At 37.0% G+C, this 25,961-nt stretch overlaps 1 protein-coding gene across 4 annotated transcripts in view; it reads right to left on the bottom strand.

Annotated features, from left to right (window-relative positions):
• The window catches only part of MNS1 (meiosis specific nuclear structural 1), an 86,440-nt gene that overhangs the window by 45,834 nt on the left and 14,645 nt on the right, over positions 1–25,961 (bottom strand). For 3 of the 4 annotated variants that reach the window (XM_072962377.1, XM_072962376.1, XM_072962378.1), the window contains one exon: positions 2,400–2,621. In XM_072962377.1, the coding sequence (XP_072818478.1) occupies positions 2,400–2,420 (21 nt within the window). In that variant the 5' untranslated portion in view covers positions 2,421–2,621. Of the gene's footprint in view, positions 1–2,399; positions 2,622–3,588; positions 3,943–25,961 lie in introns of those variants that run through there. The other variant, XM_006210958.4, reaches the window with a different exon arrangement.

The raw sequence follows: 25,961 nt of genomic DNA, 5'->3' as shown, positions 1-25,961 counted from the left end.
AAGGCCCACCCACATTAGGGAGGAAAATCTGCTTTACTCAGTCTACTATTTTACATGTTAATCTCATCTAAAATGACCCAAAATGTTTGCCAAATATCTGGGCACCTCATAGCCCAGTCAAGTTGACACATAAAATCAACCACCACTAGCCTGTAACATTTCGTTCTGACAAAAAGCAAGGAAGCAATCACAGACTAATGGAGTCTTGTCAAAAGGACACAGAAGCAATAAAAGGGTCATTGGCCAAAGGTAGGACAATTTGAGTGTGAAAAAAAAATAAATGCAATGAATTCAAGTATATAAAGGCCCATGAGGCCATAAAGATATATATATATTTTTAAGTCCAAAGCTAAAGAAAACAAAATGTAAAAAAAACCCAACATAGGCATACACCAATGTTAGTAACTAGGGCACCCGTTTTTCCTCTGAAAATTCATTATTTATCTCCCTTTCCAGTAAAAACATCTCAGGGTACCAAGTTACCCTACTTGATGAGGGAAAGTTCTTTACAGAGGAATTTCAGCTCATTAACTGTGAAAGAACAACAAAATTAGAAAATCAGTGTTTTGCCACCCCCTAATGAAGAAAAAGATTCATTGGTGAAAGCACAGATTAAAGTTTGATGGGAATCTCTACAATGAAGGAACCAGGCTGTCTCACTAAATCCATTTTCAACATTAGCATCCGGAACATGGAACAAGCAGACAGCATGTGCCTGCTGGTGGCATACAATACCAAGGACAGCATCACCATGGAGTGACTGTCCAAAAAGTTGTACCTAAATCTAATCATGCCTTCAGGGCTAATTTCTATTCAGAGGAAATATAAGAGATAGGAGAACACAGGAAAGGAACCACTGAAGAGGCAAACAGACAAATTCAGAAAGTGGAATGTCCTATTAAACAACCGGCCTAGCTTCTTTAACAAGTTAAAAACATCAAGTTAAAAAAACAGCACAAGGGAACGGCTGTTTTAGATTATAAGGAATCTGACATAACCAAATATGCTGTATGAATCTTGTTTGGATCCTGATTCAAACAAATCAACTGTAAAAGTTTTTTGACAGTCACAGAAATTAGATTATGGAATGGAATTAAATAAGACCTAGAATTTATTGATAATTCTGTTAGGTAAGATAGTGGCATTATGCTCCTCCCATGTAAAAAAAATCCATATTTTGTAAGATGTATACTGAAGTATGCAAGAGAGTTGATACGATATCTGGGATTTTCTTTAAAATTAAAGAAAAATAAGAATAAAGAAAACGGGGGGAAAAACCTAATCCCTAGTACCTTCTTGCTTAGGGTTAAAAAGTCATGTCTAAGCTTCTGGAATCTGGAACTCAGAAGGGTGAATACTACTTTTAAAACTTGTTTCTGCCATTTCCCACAATATCTTACAAAATGTTGAACATACAGCAGGCACTCAAAAAATACTGAAATATCAGAACACCTTTTTCACATTTATGAAAACTCAATTCTTTATTTACTGGTTTCTCTTTTTCTACCTCCTTCATCCTTTAAAATATTCAGAAATTTTATCTGAATTTTGTTATCTCCAAACTTCAGGAGTTATATACACACATATTGTACCTGAATTCTTCAAGACAGTATTTCAAAAATCAAGAATACAAGTAAATTCGTAAGTGTTGATTTTCTATCACTTAATAGTGTCCATGTTTATTCTCAGTAAATTCAAAAAAGCTTTTTTTTTTTTACTTTTTTTTTTTTAGTATAGTCAGTTACAATGTGTCAATTTTTGGTGTATAGCATAACGCCCCAGTCATGCATATATGTACACATATATTCATTTTCATATTCTTTTTATTAAAGGCTATTGCAAGATAATGAATATAATTCCCTGTGCTATACAGAAAATTTTTAATCTATTTTTATATATAGTGGTTAACATTTGCTGATCTAAAAAAGCTATTCTTAAATTTTTGTCTTTAGAATTTTATGAAAAGCAACAGGATTACTAATGTGAACAAAACTGTGGAAGTCAGTAATTATGGATTTCATATTTATGAAAAAACCTGAGTGCATACTCTGTTCCAGGTAATATTCTAAGGGCTTTGCTTGTTTAAATTCATTAATTATCGAAACAATCCTATGAAGTAGGTACTATTATTATTCCTGTTTTATAGATGAGACAGAGAAAGTAAGAGCAACTTACCCAAAGTTCCACAGATAACATACAGCAGTGCTAGAATTCAAAGACACACAGTCTAGCTCCAATACCCCATTCCTCTACCACTACACTGGGCTGACTCACACTGAGGCATCATCCGCCTGATGCTGTTGTCTATCTACTCAATTCCAGTATTAACGGTTGGCTTTCACTATTTTCAGAGAGAAAATGAAGAAAATGACGACATAAAAATGAATGATAAAATTTACCTTTTGAATGGCCTCTTCCATATCCAACTCAAACTGTTCATTTTGTAATAATCTGAGGAGCCTTTTGCGTTCAGCACGGTCAGCATTCTCATTCTGCACCCTTTGGTCCCGGATTTGATTCTGTAGCTTTTGTAGTGCCTCGATATGCAATTTTCTGCAGTCGTTTACATCTACTAATTTCTGGTGCCTTTCACTGAAGCTCAAAGTTCTTCTGTTGGAAGCCTATGAAAGAAAGAAGGGAAGGAAGAGAAGGGAAGAGAGCGGGAAGAAGGAAGAAAAAGAAAGAAAGAGGAAAGGAGAGAAAGGGAAGGAAAAGAAAGGAAAGGAGGAAGGAAGAAAAAAAGAGAAAGGGGGGGGGAGAGAAAGCGAAAGGGAGAAAGAACAAAGAAAGATTAGTTTGCTTTGGTATTCCAGGATCTAATTTTTTTTAAATATGTTGATGGAGTACCAGAAACAAATGAAACAAAGATAGCTAACAGTAAGAAACGAAAGGCTTTTGGTTTCCTTCCTAAATTCATAGAAATATATCATAATTTAAAAAACAGAACGTGGTAGATAAATACATGATATATCAATAAAGATATACCAATGAAGCAGGTAGTATTAGTGTTCTCCAACTTAACAGGCATGAAAAGTTAAAGCAACGACCCAAGTTTCCTCAGCTATCAAACAGCTGCATTAGGATTCAAAGACGTGCAGCTGAGCTGTATAGAACCAGCTCTTTACCGCTACGCAGGGAATGCCTCTTTACCCCCTGTCCCGCTTCCCGCTTGGCCATACAGTGCTGTTTCGACGCTGCTCACGTTTTTCTAATACAGAATTAACAACAGGTCAGCCAGCTGCTATTTATTCATCCGCGCTCTCCTGGACTTTCACTTCCACTCGTTTGTTCCGCGGCTCTTACACATTTCCCAAATTTCCAGCAACATGGAAAACAAAATTTTCACCAAGCACATCCAACACAGTGGGGGGAATGCAAAAAGAAAGAAAGAAAGAAAGAAAAAAAAGCTGGAAGACGCCACTGAGCGTCCCTTAAATAATAGCTCCTGAGGCTTCTAAAAGCAAATACGAGTTTCCCACTTAATTCTCAAATTAGCCACTTCAAATCCTGCTTTAGAAGCAGCTGGTTCTAAACTACAACGAAATCAACAGACAAACGAGTATTTTTCGAGACCCCCGTCAGGCTCACCATCTCGGCAGACGAAAACTCTCCTCTCGCTCCCGCGGCCACCAGCTGCCTCCGCAAGGCGAGCCCCGCGCCGCTCTCCCGTGTTTATGCGATTTCCCGGCAACCGCCTCCGCGGCGTCGCGGCGTCCGAACGCGGCCGGCCCGCGAAGGCCGCCACCTCCCATTGGACGAAGCTCTAGCCAACCGGCGTTGAGCTTCCTGGGAGGCTGGAAGGGAGGCTACTTCCATAGGGCTACAGCGGACAGGCGGGAAGTCCGGATCTTCTGCCCAGGTGCAAGCCCTTAGCAGTTTGTTAGGAGCCCAAGATCTCCCTCAAGCGGCTAACTGTGGGTTTGGTGGAGTTGGGATCCAAGTTGAGATGTGGAAACTGTTTACAGAGAAATACGCCAACTCCTGCCTAAGACATAGGGCCAAAGTCACTGTCCACGCGCAGGACATACTGCAGCCTCAGTGCCTGTTCTGCCAGGGTTGCTGACCGCCTTCGTCCGCAGCAGTGGGAGACACGTCCACGGTCTCTCTGGCTGAGTAACTGCACTGTGGGTAGCGCGTGCTTTCTGGAGACTTCTCGCCCCCTCCACCGAAGCTATTGGCAGATGTGAGGAATAAAATATATGGGTCACATGGGTCTTATTTTGCTATGTAATACATGGCCCAGGTACTAACAAGAGAACAGATGATGGCCAAATGTTGGTCAGGTTTATTTTATTGGCAGGTTAGACACTGATGTCCGTTTTAAGTGGAAGAATTTAAGAACAGGAATGGCTCAGAGAAATTAGTCAAATATGTTGATTTTAGAGATGACATTTAGAAAAAAACCTGTCAAAACTTAAAAAAATTATTTTAAGGTAATGCGCATGAGAACTTGGTTTGTGCTACCTAATTTAAAGTCCATCTTGCATAGCAATATGTCTGCTTAAAGATTAATAACAAGTAGGACTTCTGATATCAACTCCAAAATACAAAATGCTTGGAGGTTATCACTTCCATCCTTACTACCAGAAAAAGCTGGAAAAACTAGAAACTAATGACTTTTCTTGCATTCATCATAGAACTGAGGTCACAGGGCAACCCAACACCCTGAAATCTGGAGAGAGGTAAATCCAGAGTCACAGTCAAGACCTGCTTACCTGGAGCAGAAGCCCCTGAAGCCATCAATTAGGAATAATGAAACGGTAGTTTTGATTGATTGCTGGAGACTGGGTGTGGACTCGCATCAATGTAACCAGTGGAGACTGCAGGGCTAGGGAGGCCCCTACACTTTGTGGGTTTTTGCCTCCAGGAATCTCAGCAGGTTCTCACAGTGAAAAAACAAGAAAGATCTGTGGCCCTGGCAGGGCGTTGAGAAGAATCATTGTGAAATACGCCCAGAGCCTTCTCCATAATAAAGGCCTGCTTTCCTGAGGAAAAGATTTTACCAGGGCCTTAGCCTTATCACACCTGGGGCAAGGACGGTTCTCTGCCTAAAGCCTCCTCCAGCCGTCCTGACTCATCTAAGTGGAGAGAGGGGATCTGAGAAATACTTGTGTAGGTTACAGTCCAAGGAAACAGCTCGACTAACAGTTTTAATCATAAAATCATAGAACACTTCCCCTTTCCCACACTTTCCCAACACACCAACAGTACTCTAGTATAATAACAGGTAGTTACAGCTGGAAGTGCTTCAAAACACAACCCTTCACAAGGAATTCTTAGGGAATCCAAAGACAACAGGAGACAAAAACATTAGAAGAATCTGAAGTCTCTGGAGCTACAACAAACATTAAATACAGCCCAACTCCTAGGCATATAATTACAAAACCTCTCTCACTGAAGCACTGTTAACCTCAGTTTGTTACCCAATATACCATGCCCAGCTTTCAAAAACAAATTAAAAGGCTAAAGGCAAATTGTTGAGAGGCAAGGGAAAACACAGTCTGAAAGGCAAAGAAAGCATCACAACTAGATTCAGCTATCACACAGATTTGGGATTACACAGGCATTTAAAATAACTATGGTTAATATGCTGAGGGATCTGATGGAAAATATGGACAACATACAAGAACAGATGTGTAATGTAAGCAGAGAAATGGAAACTCTAAGAATCCAGAGGAAATTCTAGAAATCAAAAACACTGTAACAAATGAAGAATGCCTTTGATAGGCGTATCAGTAGGCTGGACACCACTGAAGGGAGAATCGGTGAGCTTAAAGATATGTCAATAGAAACCTTCCAAACTGAAATGCAAAGAGATTAATAGCAAATAGATAACCCTAATGAGTTTTTAGACCTCACCTTAGATTCACGTTGTTCTCCAATATTAGAAGAGGACTTGTGCAAGTGTGTGTGTGTGTGTGTGTGTTTGTGTGTGTGTGTGTGTAGGGGAAATACTTTCAATGTTTCTGTCTTTTGGGAGTCTTATAAAGCTAGTAACTACAAAAGTAAAATTGACTACAGGATGTGTGCAGTACAAAATATTTTGTAACCAGGTTGCAACTATTATTTGCATTTAATCCCCTGTTAGTCTAACAACTTCCACAAGAACTCTACAAAAATCACGGCTCATGTATAGCTTAAGGTAGCCTCTAGTTAAACCTTGTTGGCTGGGCTGTTAGCAGACGTTTTTTTGTTGTTTTGAACACTGATGTATCCCAAGCATTTAAAACAGTGTTTGGCATACAATAAGTGATAAATAAATATTTGTTAAAGAAATGATTGAAATTTTATGACTGTTATGCACATAGGAGAAAGCTCAACCAGAAATAACTTTGAAGAAATGTTGTTCTTCATGAGTTAGAGTTTTATCAATTTTATTTATATTTTCAAAGAGTAAACTTTTGGTTTTATTCATTTTTTCTATTTTTTTAAATTTCCAAGTCCACTGTTTTCTGCCCTTACCATCATTATTTTCTTCTCTGTTTGCTTTGGGTTTAATTTGCTCTTCTTTTTATACTGCCATAAGGTGGAATCTTAAATCTTTATTTAAGACTATTCTTCTTTTCTTTTTTTTTTTAATTAATGGAGGTACTGGGGATTGAACCCAGGACCTCGTGCTTGCTAAGCATGCATTCTACCACTGAGCTTTACCCATCCAAGACCATTCTTTTCAAATATAAATGTATAACTTATATTTCCCTCTAAGCCCTGCGTTAGCTGCCTTCCACAGATTTTGGTATGTTGTACATTCTGATTTGTTCAGTTCAAAATATTCAAAGACTTCATCTTTGCCTGTGAATTAGAAATGTTTTGTTAGATTTCCAAACAGTCAGATTGTCCAGGTATCTTTTTTGTTGTTGTTGTTATTGATTTCTAGTTTAATTCCACTATGGTCAGAGACCATACTATGTATGACTTCAAATCTTTTAAATTGGTTGAGATTTGTTTTATTGTGCAGAATATGGTCTGTGCTTGCGAATGTGTCATGTGTCCTTGAAAAGAGTATGTATTCTGGTGTTTTGGGTGAGGTGTTCTATAAATATCAATAACATCAAGTTGGTTGAGAATGCTGTTCAGGTATTCTATATCCTTAAACCATTTCTATCGATTTGCTTTATTAAATAAGTTACTGAGAGGAGTGTTGAGGTCATCAAGAACAACTGTGGATTTGCTTATTTCTCTTTTCTGTTCCTTTTTGCTGCATGTGTTTTAAAGTTCTGTTGTTCTATTTAAGATTATTACTATGTCCTGAAAACATTTTGAAATGACCCTCTTTTTCCCTGGTGATATTCTTTGGTCTGAAGTCTTTTTGATATTAATGCAGGCACTCCAGCTTTCATTTATCTAGTGTTTACATAATATACCTTTCTTCATGCTTTTATTTTTAATCTGTCTTTATATTTAAAATGGTTTTCCCATAGATAGCATACAGTTGGATGGTGCTTTTTTATTTAACTTGACAATCTCCATCCTTGAATTGGTCTGTTTATGCCATTTACATTTACATATTGTTATTGATATGTATGGATTGAAATCTACCATTTTGCAAATTTTTAAATATTTGTTGCATCTGTTATTTACTTTCTCTTCTTTTTCTTTCTTCTTTTAGGTTATTTTTGTGGTTCCCTTTTATTTTCACTATGAGCTTATCATTTATACTTATTTATTTTTATAGTGATTGCCCTAAGAGTCACAATATACATTTAAATATACAAATACTTTATTTCTGCCTCATTTGTTGTGTGTAAACCTTACAACAGTTTAATTTTAATTCCTCCACTCCATCTTTTGTGCTATTGTTAACCATACGTTTTACTTTTACATAGATAAGTCTACAATATACAGGTTTCCACATATGTTAGATTGTTTGATATTGTCTCAAAGCTCTCAAATGCTCTGTTTTTCCCCTCCTCTGATTTTTCTCTGTTTGTGTTTCAGTAGGAGTAATTTTTATTGCTACATCTTCAAATTTACTCACTCTTTCTTCAGCTGTGTCAAGCCTTCTGATGAGCCTGTCAAAGGCTTTCTTCATAGTCATCACTATATGGTTTTATCTAATGCTTCCATTAACTCTTTCTTGTAGCTTCCATCTTCTCAGCTAAAAAAACCCATCTTTTCACATATACTGTCTACCTTTTCCATTACAGACTTTAATATATTCATTACAGTACTTTCATTTTTCTGATAGTTTCACCATCTGGGCCATGAGTTCTAGTCTGTTAATTGCTTCATCTTTATACACTTTTTACAATTTTTTTTCTATTTTTTGTGTGTGGGAGGGGGGGTCACATACTTTTTGACTGAATGCCAGACATCATGTTTTAAGACAGCAGAGACTGAGGTAAATCATATTTATGTCTGGAAATAAGCACACGTATTCTCCTACAATTAGTGTAGGAGGTTGGGTCCATATAGTCAGAAGCTGAACATGATCTGAACTTTGTGTTGCTAACTGTGCTTACATGCACCACCATCTTCACCTGTGTCTAGTGTTATCTTGTGCTTATGTGGGGGTTGGTTTTCCAGACAGCTTTTCTCAATGTTGCTGACTCACCCTTAGCTTTTGGCCTTCCCTGTGTCCCTGCGCGTCCCAGTGGCTCTCTCCAAACTCTGCCTCCTCCCCAAGCAGTAGACTACTGTTTTCATTGTTCCTGCTTGCTATCCAGGTGGTGAGAGGGTGAGGTGTTCTCCGTCACCCTGGACCAGGCTCAGCATTTTAGACAGGTCCTGACACACTAGGGCTCTGGTTTAGGGGTCTCATGTATTGGAAAAGCTTTTTTCTTAATGGTAAGTATTCACTCTTTTCTTCAGGCCTTTAAATAAAGTCTAAAATCCTCAACCTGACCTATAAAGGCTTGTATGTCTACCCTCTCCAGCTTTCTTCTTCAAACTTTGGCCAAAATGGACTTCTCTGAGCTCTGCCCTATCATAGGGCCGTTGTAAGTGTGGGTCTCTGCCCTTAATAAGAGCATGGGATGACTGCAACTCCACCAGCTGTCTTGCTGATGAGATAACACATGCCCTGGATAGCAGAGCAGAAAAATGGAAGGAGCCTTGGTTCTCTGTGACCATAGAGCTGCCACATGAGCCCTGGGCTGCCTAACTCATGACCTCATGCCAGCTGGAAGAAAATTAAACTAACTCGTCTAAGCTCCTGTGTCCTCTCCTTCACCCGGGATTCTATTACAGTTAGCCAAATGCAGTTCGTAACTGCTACAACCACTACCTCTGTTTAATCTCACGGGTGAAAATGATAAAGAACAATAAAACCTTTTGCTACATTAACTGCCTTTTTAAATCAATGTTTGATTTTAGAAAGTATTAGTAGGTAGAGTGGAAAACCTCCAATTTCCTTTCTCACATTTTCCCCTCTCCCTTCTTTATCTTCTAGAAGTGACTAGCCAGTTCCCTTCCTTGAATCCCTGCGATCTGAGTCTCGATCACAATTTTCGATTCTTGGTTTTGTTTTCCTAACATCCATGCAACATGTTTGTCTAGTAATTTGATAATGCTCAGAGTCATGGTATTTACAAATTGGATAAGCATGCCTTTTATATCTTCAAATATTTCATAGATAAAAATGTTGAATGACTGAGAGAACACAGAATCCTGACATGCACCGCTAGAGTCTCTCTCCAGGTGGGACTCGATCAGCCAACTCTGATCATGATCACTCACCTATTTACCAATGCACCACTTTACTAATACATGACTGGTATGTCTATACCCTTCTATAAGAATTTACTGGGGGAATTCTCCAAAAAGACTTATCTAAAGCCTAGATACTTTATGATTTCTTCATTTCCTTATCTACCTAATTTAATCTAATTGATTGCTTAGCATCCAAATGACAAATTCTTTGGTTGCCTAGATAGATTCAGGTCAACATTATTTATCTGAAATGCTCATAGACCAATGAATATAAATCTTTGAAACATTAACAGGGTACAAATCTGATCATTAAATGTTTAGATGCTTGATAAAAGTAAGCTGTAGCATATACAATGGACTTCGAAATCACAATAGTATGCTAGTTTTTGCAAGGAAATATTTGTAACTTTAATACTACTCATTAATCAACTATACAAAGTATTTTACTCATAAATACATGGATTATCTGTTTTATCACACAGTTAAATATATCAATACTATTTGCTTCTTAAAACATGCAATTAATATTTCAGAACTCCAAACACAGCAGTAATTTAATTGTCTAAACTTACCAAAATGTGGCTAGCACAGAGCCCTGAACATAGTATAGCTTAATAAATATATACTGAAGGATTAACAATATATTTAGAATGCAGTGATTTGAGTATTAGAATGATCAGAAGGGTGATTCAGATGAGGAATCTAATTTGTAATAGAAGGGGAAGCACTGCTTTATACAAATAAACTAAGGGGAAACCATGAAGGTGATCAGAAATTATGAGAGACTAAAAGAAGGATTTGTGGAATGGTTGTCATGCTTTTAATCACAATAGGATTCTGACCAAGTAGAATTCAAACTCTCAGTCCTAGAATATTCACACTGCACTCCCAGTTGCCCTGGCAATGGGAGCTCCACCTTAAGATAATGGCATTATAATAAGAACAAAGTGTACTAATGAATAAACAGTGATTAAATGCCAAGTTAAAACATGCAACATTCACCTTGAAGGAAATTCTGTGAAAAGGTATATACAGTTGACCCTTGAACAATAAGGGTTTGAACTGCAAAGGTCCACATACACAGGGATTTTTTTCAATAAATATACACAACACCACAGGATCACTGGTTGGTTGAATCTGCGGACGCAGACCCATGGATACTGAGGGCCTGGATAGGACTTGGGCATCTGTGGATTTTGGTATCCAGGGCAGATCCTGGAACCAACTCCCTGCAGATACCCAAGAACCACTGTAGTGGTGGCAAAGACTGAGACCGTGAGAAAAAGAATACAAAGCATGAATAAAAAGCTTCACTTGAGCTGTAAGAGAGTCTGGGAGCTGCAAACCTTTTGCTCTTGTCTCTGTCCTTGGGTCATTGATCACATAACTGCATATGAACATTACCTCTGCTGCGCTACTCATGAGCAATACTGTCTGAGAGGAACAGAGAGAAGGTTGCCCTCTTGGTGTTATGTATAAATTGAACTCAGATGAAGCCTGCTGCAGATTTCTTGATACAACCACCTTCCCAAAGGGTTAGGCTCCTTGCAGTGAGAGGAAGAGATGAGGACCAGTTCAGGATATAACACGTTCAATAGTGGGGAATTTGTTAATTCCTAATAGTGAAATGTCATGCAGCATTGCAAAGCATCTTAGCAAACAAGAATGCTTTTCAGTACTTCTCACTTCTCTAACTGAGAACCTCTGGCTCTAAAAGGAATTTTAGTTATAGTTCCTTGTGTCCAGTCCACATATGGGTAGTATAGAAAGATTCTACAATAAGGTATGCAATTTAAAAGGGAGTCTGTCAGAGAAAAAGATTTTTGACCTGAATGTTCATCTAAAGCAAAGTCATATTTAATCGATTGTAATAATTAGCTGCTTTTACCTGAAGAAAATTACCCTATTTTTTTAATAAATAGACTTTGCTTTTTAGAGCAGTTCTAGGTTTATAGAAAAATTAATAGAATACAGAGTTCCCATATGTCTCCTCTTCCCTCCACACCCACATAGTTTCCATTGTCATTAGCACCATACACTTGTTACAATTGATGAACCAATACTGATACATTATTCATTAAGGTCCATAGTTTACATCAGAGGTCACTCTTTGTTTTGCACAGGTCTACATGGGTTTTGACAAGTGCATAATGACATGTATCCACCATTACAGTATCATACAGAATAGTTTCCCTGCTCTAAAATCCCCTGTGAGTTACCTATTTATTCCTCCCTCCTTCAAACCAAACCCCTGGAAGCCACTAATCTGACTACTGTCTCTATGGTTTGCCTTCTCCAGAATGTTATATAGTTGGAGTCATACAGTATGTTGCCTTTTCAGACAGACTTCTTTCACTTAGTGATAGGCATTTAAGTGTCCTCCATGTCTTTTCATGGCTTGATAGCTCATTTATTTTTATCACCAAATAATATGCTATTGTATGGCTTTTTAAAAAACAGTTATCACATTTAAAGATTTCTCATCATAAATTATTACTACCATCAATAATATTTCATTGTTAAGGAAGGATTTATGCCCTCCTAGAATTAAGGAGAAATCTTCTGGTTCATTTCCCTTTAGAATATAGCTTTTCATTTACAGGTCTAGACTACAGGTCTAGATCATTGACAGGAAAGAGCTTTCCCTAATAATAAATGATGGATTATACTGATTAATGTTCCCCAATAGTTACAACACAACAGGGTTGAACATATCAGAGTTGCTGATCTGAAACAGGGCATGTTAATAGGTATACACTGTAAGTTCTAACTATACAGTAGAAATTATTTACGAAATCATATTGCTTTATAAAATGAAGCAATTAGAACAAAACCATTTTTCTTTTGTTCAGAAAAATGCCCAAATCTAATCTAATTTGCTGCAGCTGGACACCACCTGCAGATGACTGTTTAAGTACTCTGAACATTACACACTTATCTTTTAAATATTGATAATGCCATTTTTCATTTCCTCGACATGAAATCCCACAGGGAATAATTATGCTAATAAACCTTAATGATTCTTGCAAATAAATGATCAAACCAAATTGCTACTGTTGATTTATATTAATGGATGCCTTTAGGATGAGATTTGCCAGTACAGTGCTGCCTCTTGAATCTCAATTCATCTTATTTAGCTGAAGAGTGTTCATAGTTTTGTTAAATAGATGAAGTGTTTAAAATATAATGTGTTTGTGCAGTTCTTACACTTCATAATGTTCAAGCATTACCATCTTGCCTTGTGGCAAATCTGCATTTAATGGTTTCATTGTATATAACTTCCTTTGGTACTTTTCCTCTGTTATAAGCAGTTAGGAAATGACTGCTTTCTGGTTGAGTCAGAATAGGCCAGCTTCCATATGTTGAATCTGATTTTTCATGAAGATAATAAAATCTGTTTCTGGATGTTTTAGCCCCCATCCTCTGGGAATCACTTTGACTCTGTGATGATGTGATCAAGTGTCAAATAACTGTTTAGGGGGGAAGGGAGCACTACTAAAATGGCTTATTTGTTGCCCCATTTAAACCTAGATTAGTGGGTCTCCTCCTTTTCTCCTCTCTCACTTTCCCTCTTGCTCTGGAACCCTCACCAAGTCCACAGGGACCAGGAAGTTGCTGACTATGTCAATTCTAAAGTAGAACTGGAAAATAACAGCAGAATTATACGCTCATGTCCAGGGCTGGGGAACACTACACAGAAAGAATGCTTATCCATTGTGGATATGAACACAGGTTTATATGGGTAATTTTATAAAGACTCACTTCTATTTAAAGTGCCATATACCTAGGGGAAAAAATTACCTTCATCCAGATAATTGCTTCAATTGTCCATTTTTGTGCATTGAACATCAAATTCCAAACATAAGAGAAAAACAACATGGAAACACAACAGGTATAGGCACAAAACTGAATGAAAGGGATGTAAATTAGTAGTAAAATAGGAGACTAGCCTACATACAAACTCATGTGTACATGAACAGGGCATGGAACTTGTGATGTGAAATAACAGCTGCTTAGGGATTTGTCATGTGGTGCACAGAGACTGTAATCTGGTTAGTGATGAAGCAAAGATGACCACATTCAATTCACTGTGAAGAGCAGAAGTGTCCCCTTCTGAATTATAAAGCTCTTATTGTAGGGAGGGAAATAGTCGGTGGTTGAGTGCATGCTTAGGATGCATGAGGTCCTGGGTTCAATTCCCAGTACCTCCTTTAAATAAACAAATATTAAAAAAGAAAAAAAAAAGTTCTTACTGATTTTTAAAAGCAGGTATATACATATTAATACATATGTACATATATATGTAAACTACCTTTATAAAGGTACTTTTTTTTTCATTTCCTAACTTCAGGAAAAGTGCCTAATTTGATCAAATTTGGCCCACTTATGGCAATTTGTTTCTAATTAAAAATCAACCAGACAAAAAAGTTGTAACCCATTAAATGCATTATTTTATTCATTGTAGAATTTTCTAATTGAGCAAAATAAAATGGGAGTTGATTTAAATATGCAATAAGGGAATGATTAAAGTAAATGGCAGCGCATCAGCCACACACCCAGAGAAATGTGTGTGTCTGGAGGGCCAGAGGGCAGGCCAGGGAGGGGTGCTTTCTGGGGAGAGGCTAAACAGCCTTGTAGGAAAGGAGGATGACTGGGCACTCAAAACCTGGGGAGTAACTCTAAGGTCTTGGGGGAGGAAGAGGGACACCATAACCTTCCAGGAAGAATGGCAGATGATGAAAGCAGCTACCTGCAGAGAGAGAGTCAAAGAGCCCCAGCTGGCTGCGAGCACTTGGAGCAGAGCAAGGAGTATTGGTACAAGGCCGTTCATGCTGTTCTGGCCTCAGACCCAGCCCTGCTAGGTCCAGTGCCAGGAGAGAGGGAGCGGTGGGGGTGGGGGGAGAGAGAAAGAGAAGTTGTATTGGTTAAGTGATGGAGCTAACAGACATGAATAGCCCAGAAATCCTGTAACACCTTACACTGAGGTAACAGGTGACAAAGTGTATAAGGAAATGGGGCGGAAAACATTTAGCTAATATTAGAAAGTATTATCTACCTTATCATTTATTGAGCACCTACTACATGCCAGTCGCTTCAATTGTTTGTAATCATTAGAACAACCTAGTTCCAAGCAATAGAAATAAAAGCAAGAATAAACATATGGGACCTAATTAAACTTACAAGCTTTTGCACAGCAAAGGAAACCATAAGCAAAACAAAACGACAACCTATGGAATGGGAGAAAATATTTGCAAAAGATGAGACTGACAAGGGCTTAATTTCCAGAATATATAAACAGCTCATACAACTTAATAAGAAAAAACAAACAAACCAATCCAAAAATGAGCAGGAGACCTAAACAAGCAATTCTCCAGTGAAGACACACAAATGGCCAATAGGTACATAGAAAAATGCTCAATATTGCTGATTAGCAGAGAAATGCAAATCAAAACTACAGTGAGGTATCACCCCACACCAGTCAGAATGGCCATCATTCAAAAATCCATAAACGATAAATGCTGGAGAGGGTGTGGAGAAAAGGGAACCCTCCTACACTGTCGGTGGGAATGCAGTTTGGTGCAGCCATTATGGAAAACAGCATGGAGATTCCTCAAAAGACTAAAAATGGACTTACCATATGATCCAGCAGTCCCACTCCTGGGCATATATCCAGAAGAAATCCTAATTCAAAAAGACACCTGCACCCCAATGTTCACAACAGCACTATTTACAATAGTCAAGACATGGATACCACCTAAAAGTCCATTGACAGATGACTGGATAAAGAAATTGTGGTATATTTATACAATGGAATACTACTTAAAAAAATAATACAGTAATGCCATTTGCAGCAACATGGATAGACCTGGAGATTGTCATTCTAAGAGAAGTAAGCCAGAAAGGGAAAGAAAAATACCGTATATCACTCATATGTGGAATCTAAAAAAAAAAAGACAAACAAACTTATTTACAAAACAGAAACAGATTCACAGACATAGAAAACAAACTTATGGTTATCAGGTGGTAAGGGGGTGGGAAGGGATAAATTGGGAGTTCGAGATTTGCAGATACTAACTCATATATATAAAATAGATAAACAACAAATTTACACTGTATAGCACAGGAAACTATATTCAATATCTTACAGTAACTTATGGTGAAAAAGAATATGAAAATGAATATATGTATATTCATGTATGACTAAAAAATTGTGCTATACACCAGAAATTGATACAACATTGTAAACTGACTATACATCAATAAAAATATATTTAAAAAAAAGAACAACCTAGTTCATTTTACATACACAGGAAACAAGATTCAAAAGATTAACTTGCCAACTTCACAGAAAGAGCCAGTAGTGGGCTCTTTTCATGATCACAAACAGTATTTGAACAGAAATAGAACAGCCCAGAAAGTATTAGAGTGCATCAAATCTAGTAAGATAGGTATTATTTTGTGAAAGTTTTTAGTGACTGAAAGAATGCATGTATATATCAGCTCATGATGTAGAATGTGTTTCTTACTATGTTCAAGGGCAAAAAAATTTGAAAACTACTGAATTAGTTCACATTGCTTCTCTTTTCCAGTCTTAGGGAGATGCTCTTAACTTCTGAATTATAACAAATTTCTTATTTTAGTGAATATTTTGCACAAACTATATCAATCCTTTAAATGATTATGGATTAGTATATCAAAGTGATCCCCATTTATTCTTTCCTATGCAAAACTAACTTTCAGTTTTGTTAGAATATGTATTATAAGTAATGACTATAATAAAATTCATCATATAATCACAGATTATGTAACAGTTTATACACAATAAAATATGTAATATCCTAATGGTATTCACATTTTGCAATATATGTTCTGCACAGTATTCACAGAACAATAATAGTAACTATTTATTGAGTACCCAGTACTGGTTGATTTGTGTCCAGATAAGGAAAAACAATTATTTTTTTTCAGAGGCAGAAACTTCCTCATTTTGGAAATACGCGAATGCTAGGGGAAATTTAACCAGGCATAAAACGTGATGTCTAGAAAAAAAAAAGAAACAATAGTTTCAATCCTAATTTTAGAAGCAGTCAGTGCCAAGCAATCCAACTTCAGATAAGCAGATACGTTTATGGGAATCCTTCCATCTAACCCACTCCCTGGGGACTGTTGGTAAGCTGACTGAATCTGCTTGGTCTTCCATGCAGTACTTCTTGCTCACACACCAACGTGGGGCTCAACACGTAGAGGGAAAACCTTTATCATCACAGGTCTCATTATATAAGATACTGCTGGGAGAATGACAGAACAACCAGAAAAACAAGGTGACCATGGCCTTTAGAAAACATCAGTCAGGTAAGTAGCCAAAAAAGAAAGAACAAAAGCGTGACAAGTCAGAAGCGAAAGAACATACTTCCTTGCTTCCTATGATTACCTGATGTTTCATTGGATCTCTAGTTATTTCTATACTAATATAGCCACGGCAACAGTTATCCAGTGTACAGCTCTCCATAATACAGTTCTGTTCCTTAGGGTTTTCCTTTCCTAGAAGATATACCTAAGAAATGGCAAAATTATAACCCACTAAGGCTAATCCAGCCCCTAGTTCTTTAGAATCCATTGTAGTACCCAGCATCTGGTGACCTGAATTGAGTTTATGTATTTTATTGAATCTACCACACAGCAATGGTAGGATACACCATTATTTTATTCATCAGTAAAGAGGAAAAAACTCTGCCATTTTAATTGGCACAGCATCAATTTTAAGACCTATCTCAACTTCAGAAAGTTTAAAATGCAAAAAAAAAGTCTATCTTTGAATCTATAAAACATAGATTTTTTTCATGAGGGAACACAGTTGAGGAATTGTAATAACAGAAACTACAATAACCAAACAGAAACCGTTACTGCGAAGCCCCTACCAGCAGAGTACAATCCTAATTCTTTCTCAAATCATTTATTTATTCCTCCTTGGTATCCAGCAGGGAAATTGCTATATTCTGCATCAGCAAGAATCTTCTGAGATGCAGATACCAAGACAGAATTGGTTGGTCAAGACGTTTGTTTTGGGAGAGTCTATAAAGGATAGAGGGGGAGGGGGAAATAGAGGTAAGCAGGGAGAGCCCTCAGAACTGTGACAGGTCTGATATCTGTGAAAGGAGAGAGGGAATGAGAAAGGAGGGGCCTCAAACTGCAGCACAGTGGTGAATGTCTCTGCCCAGCCAACAGGGAGTGCCAAGCAAAGATTCCCATTACAGATGTCCCATATTGGGCCCCAAATACCCAGTCATGCTCAGGCATTGGCTGGGAGCAGCTTTGCAAAAGCTAGGACTCAGCATGAATGCCACTGCAGACTCAAGTGTGGAGTAACTGGAGGTTCTTGGACGCCCATTATCCTTGCAGCAGGTTCCCTCAAAGGGAGATTTGAGCAGAGGACCGTCATGGCTGCCACACTGACACACAGCCTGCCACCAAGCTTCCCACGTTTATAGTAGTGTCTCGTTTCTGCTGATTCTCTCATATGTCATCTTTGTTATCATTGCTACCCTACTGATAGCTTCTCGAAAAATACTCTACATGCCAGCTTTTCTTCTTACATCTTACAATCAGGCCCATCCTTAGAGGATGGCATGGCCTGCAAGGTACCATCAGGATTAGGTGTCATTCATACCATCAAACAGGGACCTCTGTTTTCCCGCAGGTCCACAGGTTCTCTGTACAGCATGCAGACTAGGACATGAGCACCCCCCACCAACTCCCCCTTAGCTGCATAAACATTATGGAGCAGACTTCAGATTTTTAAAACTGAGGCTTGGAAACCTTTGAAAGGAGACATTCATGAGATGAATTCCCAGAAAGATCCATGTCAAAAATCGTATTTTACAATCAGATGCAAAGAAACTCATAAAAGCTTTAAGGATGCAATACTGAACCTATTTACAGGATGCTGTGGCAAGGACGGATAGTATCTTTGACCTTGAACAAGTCATTTAACCTCCCTGATGTGTGTTTCCTCATCTATAAAATAAAGAGGGTGGGTGAGATGATCCTTGAGGCCACTTCTAGCACTAACGTTCTATGAAATAAAAGTCAACTTAGAGATTAATTAGGTTTCTGAGCCTCGAGCAATTAATTACACTGTCGCTGCCCTTTAACAGACCCATCACAGAAGAAAATTAGATTCAACTGACAGATTTTAATCTTCAACTCTTGTCAATTTTAAGTCCAACACTATTTTTTAAGATCCGCAAATTAATGCTTTCACAAAAGGTTCAATAGCATTCTGGGCAAGGAATTTGACCTGACAAACATATTATAATACTAAGGCCATTCTTCTCTATTTAAAAAAAAATAGTCTTCATGCTGACTTTTTCCTGCATTCAGAACCTCAGCAGACACTCCACTAGAGTTTTATAAAATGTTAGACAGTGGTTTAGTGAAATTCTTTATCAGTTTCTGAAGTGCTCAAGGACATCTGATTAGGGACTTCAGTTCTGCCCACACCTGCTTCATCTAATTCCAGTATGTTTTCCTTATTCTTCTCTGACTTTTGCATTTCCTTATTTTGTGTCAACATTGAATTATTGGTAGAAAAATGTTGGTTAAATTTCTAGCAAAAAATAATCAGTTTTGATTTCCAGTTAACAAGAAAGTGTATATTTTATGTTATCCTTCTTTTAATGCTTACTCATTTAAATAATAATGATTTTTAACTTTCTCTTAAATATTAAATTCATATCTATTTTAGATTTTTAAAAATGAATTCCACAATTTAGTTTACTGAACTTTGATTTCCAATACCTACTTTCTACTTTTGTGTCATGTCCACTTGCACTGGTAATATTTCTGACATATACAAAAAGGCATGGAGAATAGATGAACACCCATGTTTTCATAACCAGACATAAGGAAAACCATTAAAGCTTTTTTTTGTGCACCGTTATACACCTTCCTGTCTCATTTTTTTCCTTCTAGAGGTTAACAGTTTTGTGTATTCAACAGCATTTATCATTCCCATGCATGTCTCTCTATTTTTTTTCCACAGGGAATATAGTCTATTTTATTATAATTTTAAACAAGTAAAATCTATATAAGTATTTTTTAACATTTTTTATTGATTTACAATCATTTTACAATGTTGTGTCAAATTCCAGTGTTCAGCACAATTTTTCAGTCATTCATGGACATATGCACACTCATTGTCACATTTTTTTCTCTGTGATTTATCATAACATTGTGTGTATATTTCCCTGCCTCTATATTTTTAACACTATGAATCAACCTCTAAAAACCGTGATATTGTATCATATGCTTTAATGATAAAACTGAGCCATAATTGTGTAAATTGCTTTTTTGGTGATTTTTGAAAATACTCTTTAAAAAAAATTATGCTGACATACAGATGATCTACAATACTGAATGAGTTTCAAGTGCATAGCAAAGTGATTTAGTTATACATATATATATTTTCCCAGTTCTTTTTCATTACAGTTTATTGGCAAATTGCTTTTAATTCCACATTAGGTTTATGAGGTTACTCTGTGGTAGTTCTTGTACATCAGTCTTTATTTTTTTCTCTAAGCTATGGCTTATATTTTTCACTTTCTCTAAAATCCCCTTTAATGCATATTAATTTTAAATCCAGTGTAGTAAAATTTGTTAATTATTTCCTTATGTCTTGTGAGGGTTTTGCTTTGTTTAAACAATTCTTTAATAATATGAGTTCATAAAACTTTTCATGATCCATCTATAACTCACGTGGGATTTATATGTTTTTTACATAATGTGAAATACATGTATAATTTTATTGTTCTTTTGTCCACATGGATAACCATTGTCCATTATCTTTTCTGACTGATCTGCAATGCATCTATTTCACAGTACTAATTACTATACTAAGTACTGATATTTCACAGCTAATTATTATATTAAAATATAGTAATACCTTACCTAATTTGCTGTTCTTCAAACTTTCTTGGCCATTATTTGCCCTTGGTTTTTCTATATACATTTAGATTTCCCTTGCCAAGTTCTATGGAAAAAAAAAACTGTTGGGGATTTGATTGGAATTTCATTGAGTCTGTGGATCAATTTGGAGAAAACTCAGTGTCTTTATGACAGTATGTCCTCCATCCATGTATGTGGTACATCTCTTTGTCTTCTCTTTAAACGTCTTTGAACTAAGTTTTGTAATTTTCTCTATAAAGATCTCATGCCTATTTGTTAGGTTTATACCTAGTTACTTTAAATTCTTTGCTGCTGTCATAAATAATATCTGTATCATTGAAGGTCCAAGTAGAAAATAGCACCTTAATTTGGGTCATTTACCAAAATGTAGGCAGGGTTTAAGGAAACCACCAGGGATTGTACAGTACCAAGGGGCCAGTAACTCTGGGGAAGCCTGTCCACCCCTAATCCTGAAGGCAAGGGGAGGGGGCAGTTTTCCAGAACCCAAAGACAGAAACAGCTACATTTGTCCTTTGATGGGAGCTGTGACCCTTGGTCAAAGATACAGTCAGCCAGGAACAACCTTCCAGGAAAAGAGGTGAGGAAATATAATTCCCATCCTCTTTTCTCCATCCCTGGATCTCCCACTGTTGAAACTAATGAGAAGCCAGCCTCTCATCTGGAGTCAATGAGGCACGACCAAGATGGACACAAGTAAAGAATGAATCTGGAGGGACAGATAGATGTCCGACACTGTATCTTCCACGAAATTTATTTTCTGTTTATTGGTGTTATATAGGAATGCAAATAATTTCTGGATACTGACTTTATATCCACTAGTCCTGCTGAATTACATTTTAAATTCTGATCATTTATCTATAGATTTTCTTGAGTTTTCTGTATTCATAAACATTTTTTCTTTTTTCCCTCCATTATACCATTAAAATTTTTCTTCCTTAATGAACTGGTTAGAACCTACAATAAAATGACAAATAGAAGAAACTAATGGGGGCATCCTTAACTTGTATGTTTGACATCTCACCTCTAAGTATGAAGTTTGCTGCAGATTTTGTTTTGTTTTTGGCTCCTATTATTGCAAAAGCAGTATATATACATTGTTAGAAGTAAGAATATATAGATCACTAAATCTAAGAACAGAACACTGTATTTCTTCACCCAGAGATTAGGGCTATTAACACCTTAGTGAACCATGCACATATAAATTTACAGATTTTTAACAGAGAGGATTATACTGTATATGCTGTAATATAAAGGTTACACTCCATAAACTGCTTTTCATGGTGGAGGTGGTTTTTTTCTAGTCTTTTGTTTCTTTTTTTGTTTTTTGGGGGGAGAGGGGTAATTAGGTTTATTTATTTATTCATTCATTTATTTATTTTAAATGGAGGTACTCCCCAGGACTGCGTGCATGCTGAGCACACATTCTACCACTGAGCTACACCCTCCCTGCTGTAGATGTGTTATTTCCTTGTTTCTGAAGAGTTTTCATCCTAAATAGGAATTCAGTTTTATCAACTGAACCCTCACCTTATACTATATACAAAAATTAATACAAAGTGAATCAGACTTAAACCTAAGAGCTAAAATTGTAAAACTGTTAGAAGACAATATAGGGTGAAGTGTTCACGATGTTAGATTTGACAGTGTTTTCTTGAATCTGACACAAAAGCCCAGGTAACAGAAGAAAAAAATAGATAAATTAGACTACATCAAAATTAAAAAAAAAAACTGTGCATCAAAAGACACAATCAACAGAGGCAATCCAGAGAATGGGAGGAAATATTTGCAAATCATATATCTGATAAGAGGTCAATATCCAGAATATATCCAGAACTCAATTCCGCAGCAATAATAACAACAACAAAAACCCAACCAATTTTTTAAATGGGCAAAAGATTTGGATACTTCTTCAAAGAAGAGATACAAGTAGCCAACAAGCATATGAAAAGACACTCAACATCACTAATCATTAGGGAAATGCAACTCAAAATCACAGTGTGATACCACCTCAAGCCCATGGATAACCAATATTTAAAAAAACAAAACAAGGACACAACAGTCATTGGAAAGGATGTGGAATAATCAGAAACCCTGAACTGGCGGGAAGATAAAATGGTGCAGCTGCTGATAAAAATAGTTTTGTTCTTCCTTTAAAAATTAAAAATAGAATTACTATACAATCCAGCAATCCCACTTCTGGGCATATACCCCAAATAATTGAAAGCAGATCATGAAGATCTATCTGTATACTCAAGCTCATAGCAGCATTATCAACAGTAGCCTTGGGTGGAAGCCACCCAAGCGTCCACGAATGGATGAACAGATAAACAAAACGTGATATAGACACACAAGGGAACATTATTCACCCTTAAAAAAGAAATGAAACTCTGACACATGCTACAATCTGGATGAACTTTGAATACATTGTGCTAAGTAAAATAAGCAAGTCACAAAAGGACAAATAGTACCTGATTCCACTTACATGAGATACATAAGGTAGTCAAATGCACAAAGCCAGAACGTAAAAAGGGTGGCTGCCAGGGGCTGAGGGAGGAGAAAAGAGTGGGGAGTTATTGTTTAATGGGGACAGACTGAGTTTTCCAAGATGAAAAGAGTTCTCGAGATGGATGGTGGCGATGGTTGCAACACAATGTGAATATACTTAATGCCACTGAATTGTATCCTTAAAATGGTTAAGATGGTAAATTCTATGTTATGTTTATTTTACAACAGTGAAAAAAAAATGTGTGCAGGTAAAGGAACCTCACTAGACAGATAGTCGATTCAGGAGGTTAGGGGTAAACCCCCTGGCATTTCTCTCTCACAATCTTCACAGTAAAAAGCCAAAATAAATTATTTGAGATTCCCTTAAATAAAAGGACGTAGGCTGGAATAAGCAGTAGAGAAATTAAATGAAAATAATAAAATGCTTAACTAATCCTTGATTACTTTCAACTTCTTTTTTTGTGTGTTACCATATTTAATTTATTTTTAATTTTACCACAACAAACACATGCATAGGGTCAAAACAACAAAATAGATTTATAATGTATAATATTTTCCCTCTGCCATCTTATTCTAGCCAAATTTTGCTCCCACACAATTTTTACCAAATGATTTTACTTCCTTGTGTTACATAAATGAACACTGTCAACTTCTAATGGACGCCAATCTTTCCTGATGCCTTCAGCAAAACATTTCTTTTATATTTTAGAGATTATCTCACCTGTAGTAGGCAAGATACCAAAGCTTTTACCAAAATAGTTATAATTTCAGAGAAAAGCAATAGTTTTCACTTTAACTTCCCTTTTTTCTCTATTCCATTTTTCCTTTTTTCTCACTACTGCAGCTTGATTTTTCTTGTGTTTCTTTTTAAGGAAATAAAGCTTAACTCTTCAAACTTTCCTAAAGTTTGATGTCTAGAAACAGATTCACAGATAGTATCTTTTATTCAGGCTGGGTTTATACCTGTAACTAACTTTCTTTCAATAAGAGAAACTATATTATTGGTAAGCACATTGCCCTTGGAGTCATCGTCTCCACTTCCAGCATCTCATAACAGACGTGTAAAGTGGATGCTTGTCAAGGATAAAGGAAATTTTGCCAAAAAACCAAAGAGATGTGGTCCCAACTCTAAGGAGGCATAGAGTTGAATTCATTCAGACTCATGAATGCAAAGTAGAAAAATAAAACACATTTTCAATAGATTTTTGAAAGATAGTTGCCTGTTAACCTTTTTAATCTACTTTTTACCTCCATTCAGAACACCCACCTACTATATAATTGGGTCACAGTGAGCATTCAATAAATATTTATTGAATGAATAAATATGGAGCATATTCAACTAGAAAAAGCAATGTGATATGTAAGAAACACTTCCCTTAAACATAAAAATCAACAAACATAACACAGGAGCTTAAAATTTTCAAATAAAATGCCTAGAATACAGAAGAAGAATGCTAGAAATGTATCAGGTTTCACAGAGACCCATTCCTCCTGTCCAGTTAATACTATCTTAGTGGAGCAGAGCCTAAGTTGGCTACTAGATCAAAATTTGAAATTCTGTTCATTTTTTTTTGACAACCAAGTGAACTACTACTTGTAAAATTCATACTTTCTTGTGGAAAAAAACAAACAAACAATTGTTTTAGTCTGGCGAGTCCACATCTTGTTCTGCTCAGCTAGGGAAGGCTTTCCGGGGTAGGAAAGTCCAACTGGTTGACTTGTATAATTTGTATCAATAGAAGAAATTTGTGATCAATAGAAAATTGTACAATTTGTGATCAATAGAAAAAAACTACTCCAGGACGTTCATTGACAGCAACAGCCACTCCTGACTTAATGTTTAAAACTACCTTTGCTACCAATGAGTTGTCTAATCCAGTTCCCACAGCCCCTACGTCTAACTTTAAAGAGGAAATCTACCCTCCACTTTCAACTCTACGTGGAAACTTCTTTGTTGCTATTTTATTTACTTAATTGTACATAGTCAAAGAATGATCAGCTCAGCCAAAGCTAGCTGCCCCTCTCATTGTCCCAGAAATTGTTCAAGTGACTCTTAACCTAATCTTATGCCTGTGAACTCATTCCTAGCAAATAATGGTACCTAACATTGACTGGTTGTACTGGGTATCATCAGCACTTCACCTATATTGTCTAATGGTTTTAACAACTCTAGGAGTAGGCACTGTGGTCATCATTAGAGAGGAAGAAACTCAGGACCAGAGCAAACAGGATGCCTAGCATAACACAATTGTGAAATGATGAGCCCAGGATTTGCGATCACGTGCCAAGCCACTGGACGATATCGCCATCCAGACAAAACGCTCCCCAGCAATGAACTCAAACTGCAAGGAAGCTGGTGAGCTTCCCTCCTCATCCTCAGGTGCTGGGAGTAGAGCAGGGAGAGGGAGCTGGGCCCAAAAAACACCTGATAGCAGCTCCTAGGCCCCACTACAATATCAGAATTCCAAACAAGTAGACCATCTCTAACAAGAATCTATAAAAAGAGAGAGAGAAAAAAAGAATCTATAATTTGCTTAATGTTTGCTTGGGCACGTGTTGAATTTACTAAGCGTAACCTCTTTGTTCTTCCATGTCCACGTTTTTGCAGAGATGAACAAGGTATAACTTAGTCTTATTTCAGAGACCAAATTTGCCAGATTGAAAACCCACAGCAGAAAGAGGGTGCTTTTGTCTTCGTCCACAGGCTGGTCCTGCACCATAAAGCCTACAATCATGGGTCCTTAGTGCCTCACTTACACCGTAAGAATCATCTTGTTTCCCTCATGTGGGCCGTCTCAGTTTTATTTCCCACCTCCGAGCCACAGAGCACATTGATTCTC

This window comes from Vicugna pacos, chromosome 6, assembly GCF_048564905.1.
Source record: "Vicugna pacos chromosome 6, VicPac4, whole genome shotgun sequence".
Classification (NCBI taxonomy): domain Eukaryota; kingdom Metazoa; phylum Chordata; class Mammalia; order Artiodactyla; family Camelidae; genus Vicugna; species Vicugna pacos.
The sequence above is the reverse complement of the archived record's forward strand: the minus strand, read 5'-3'. Positions and strand labels throughout refer to the sequence as shown.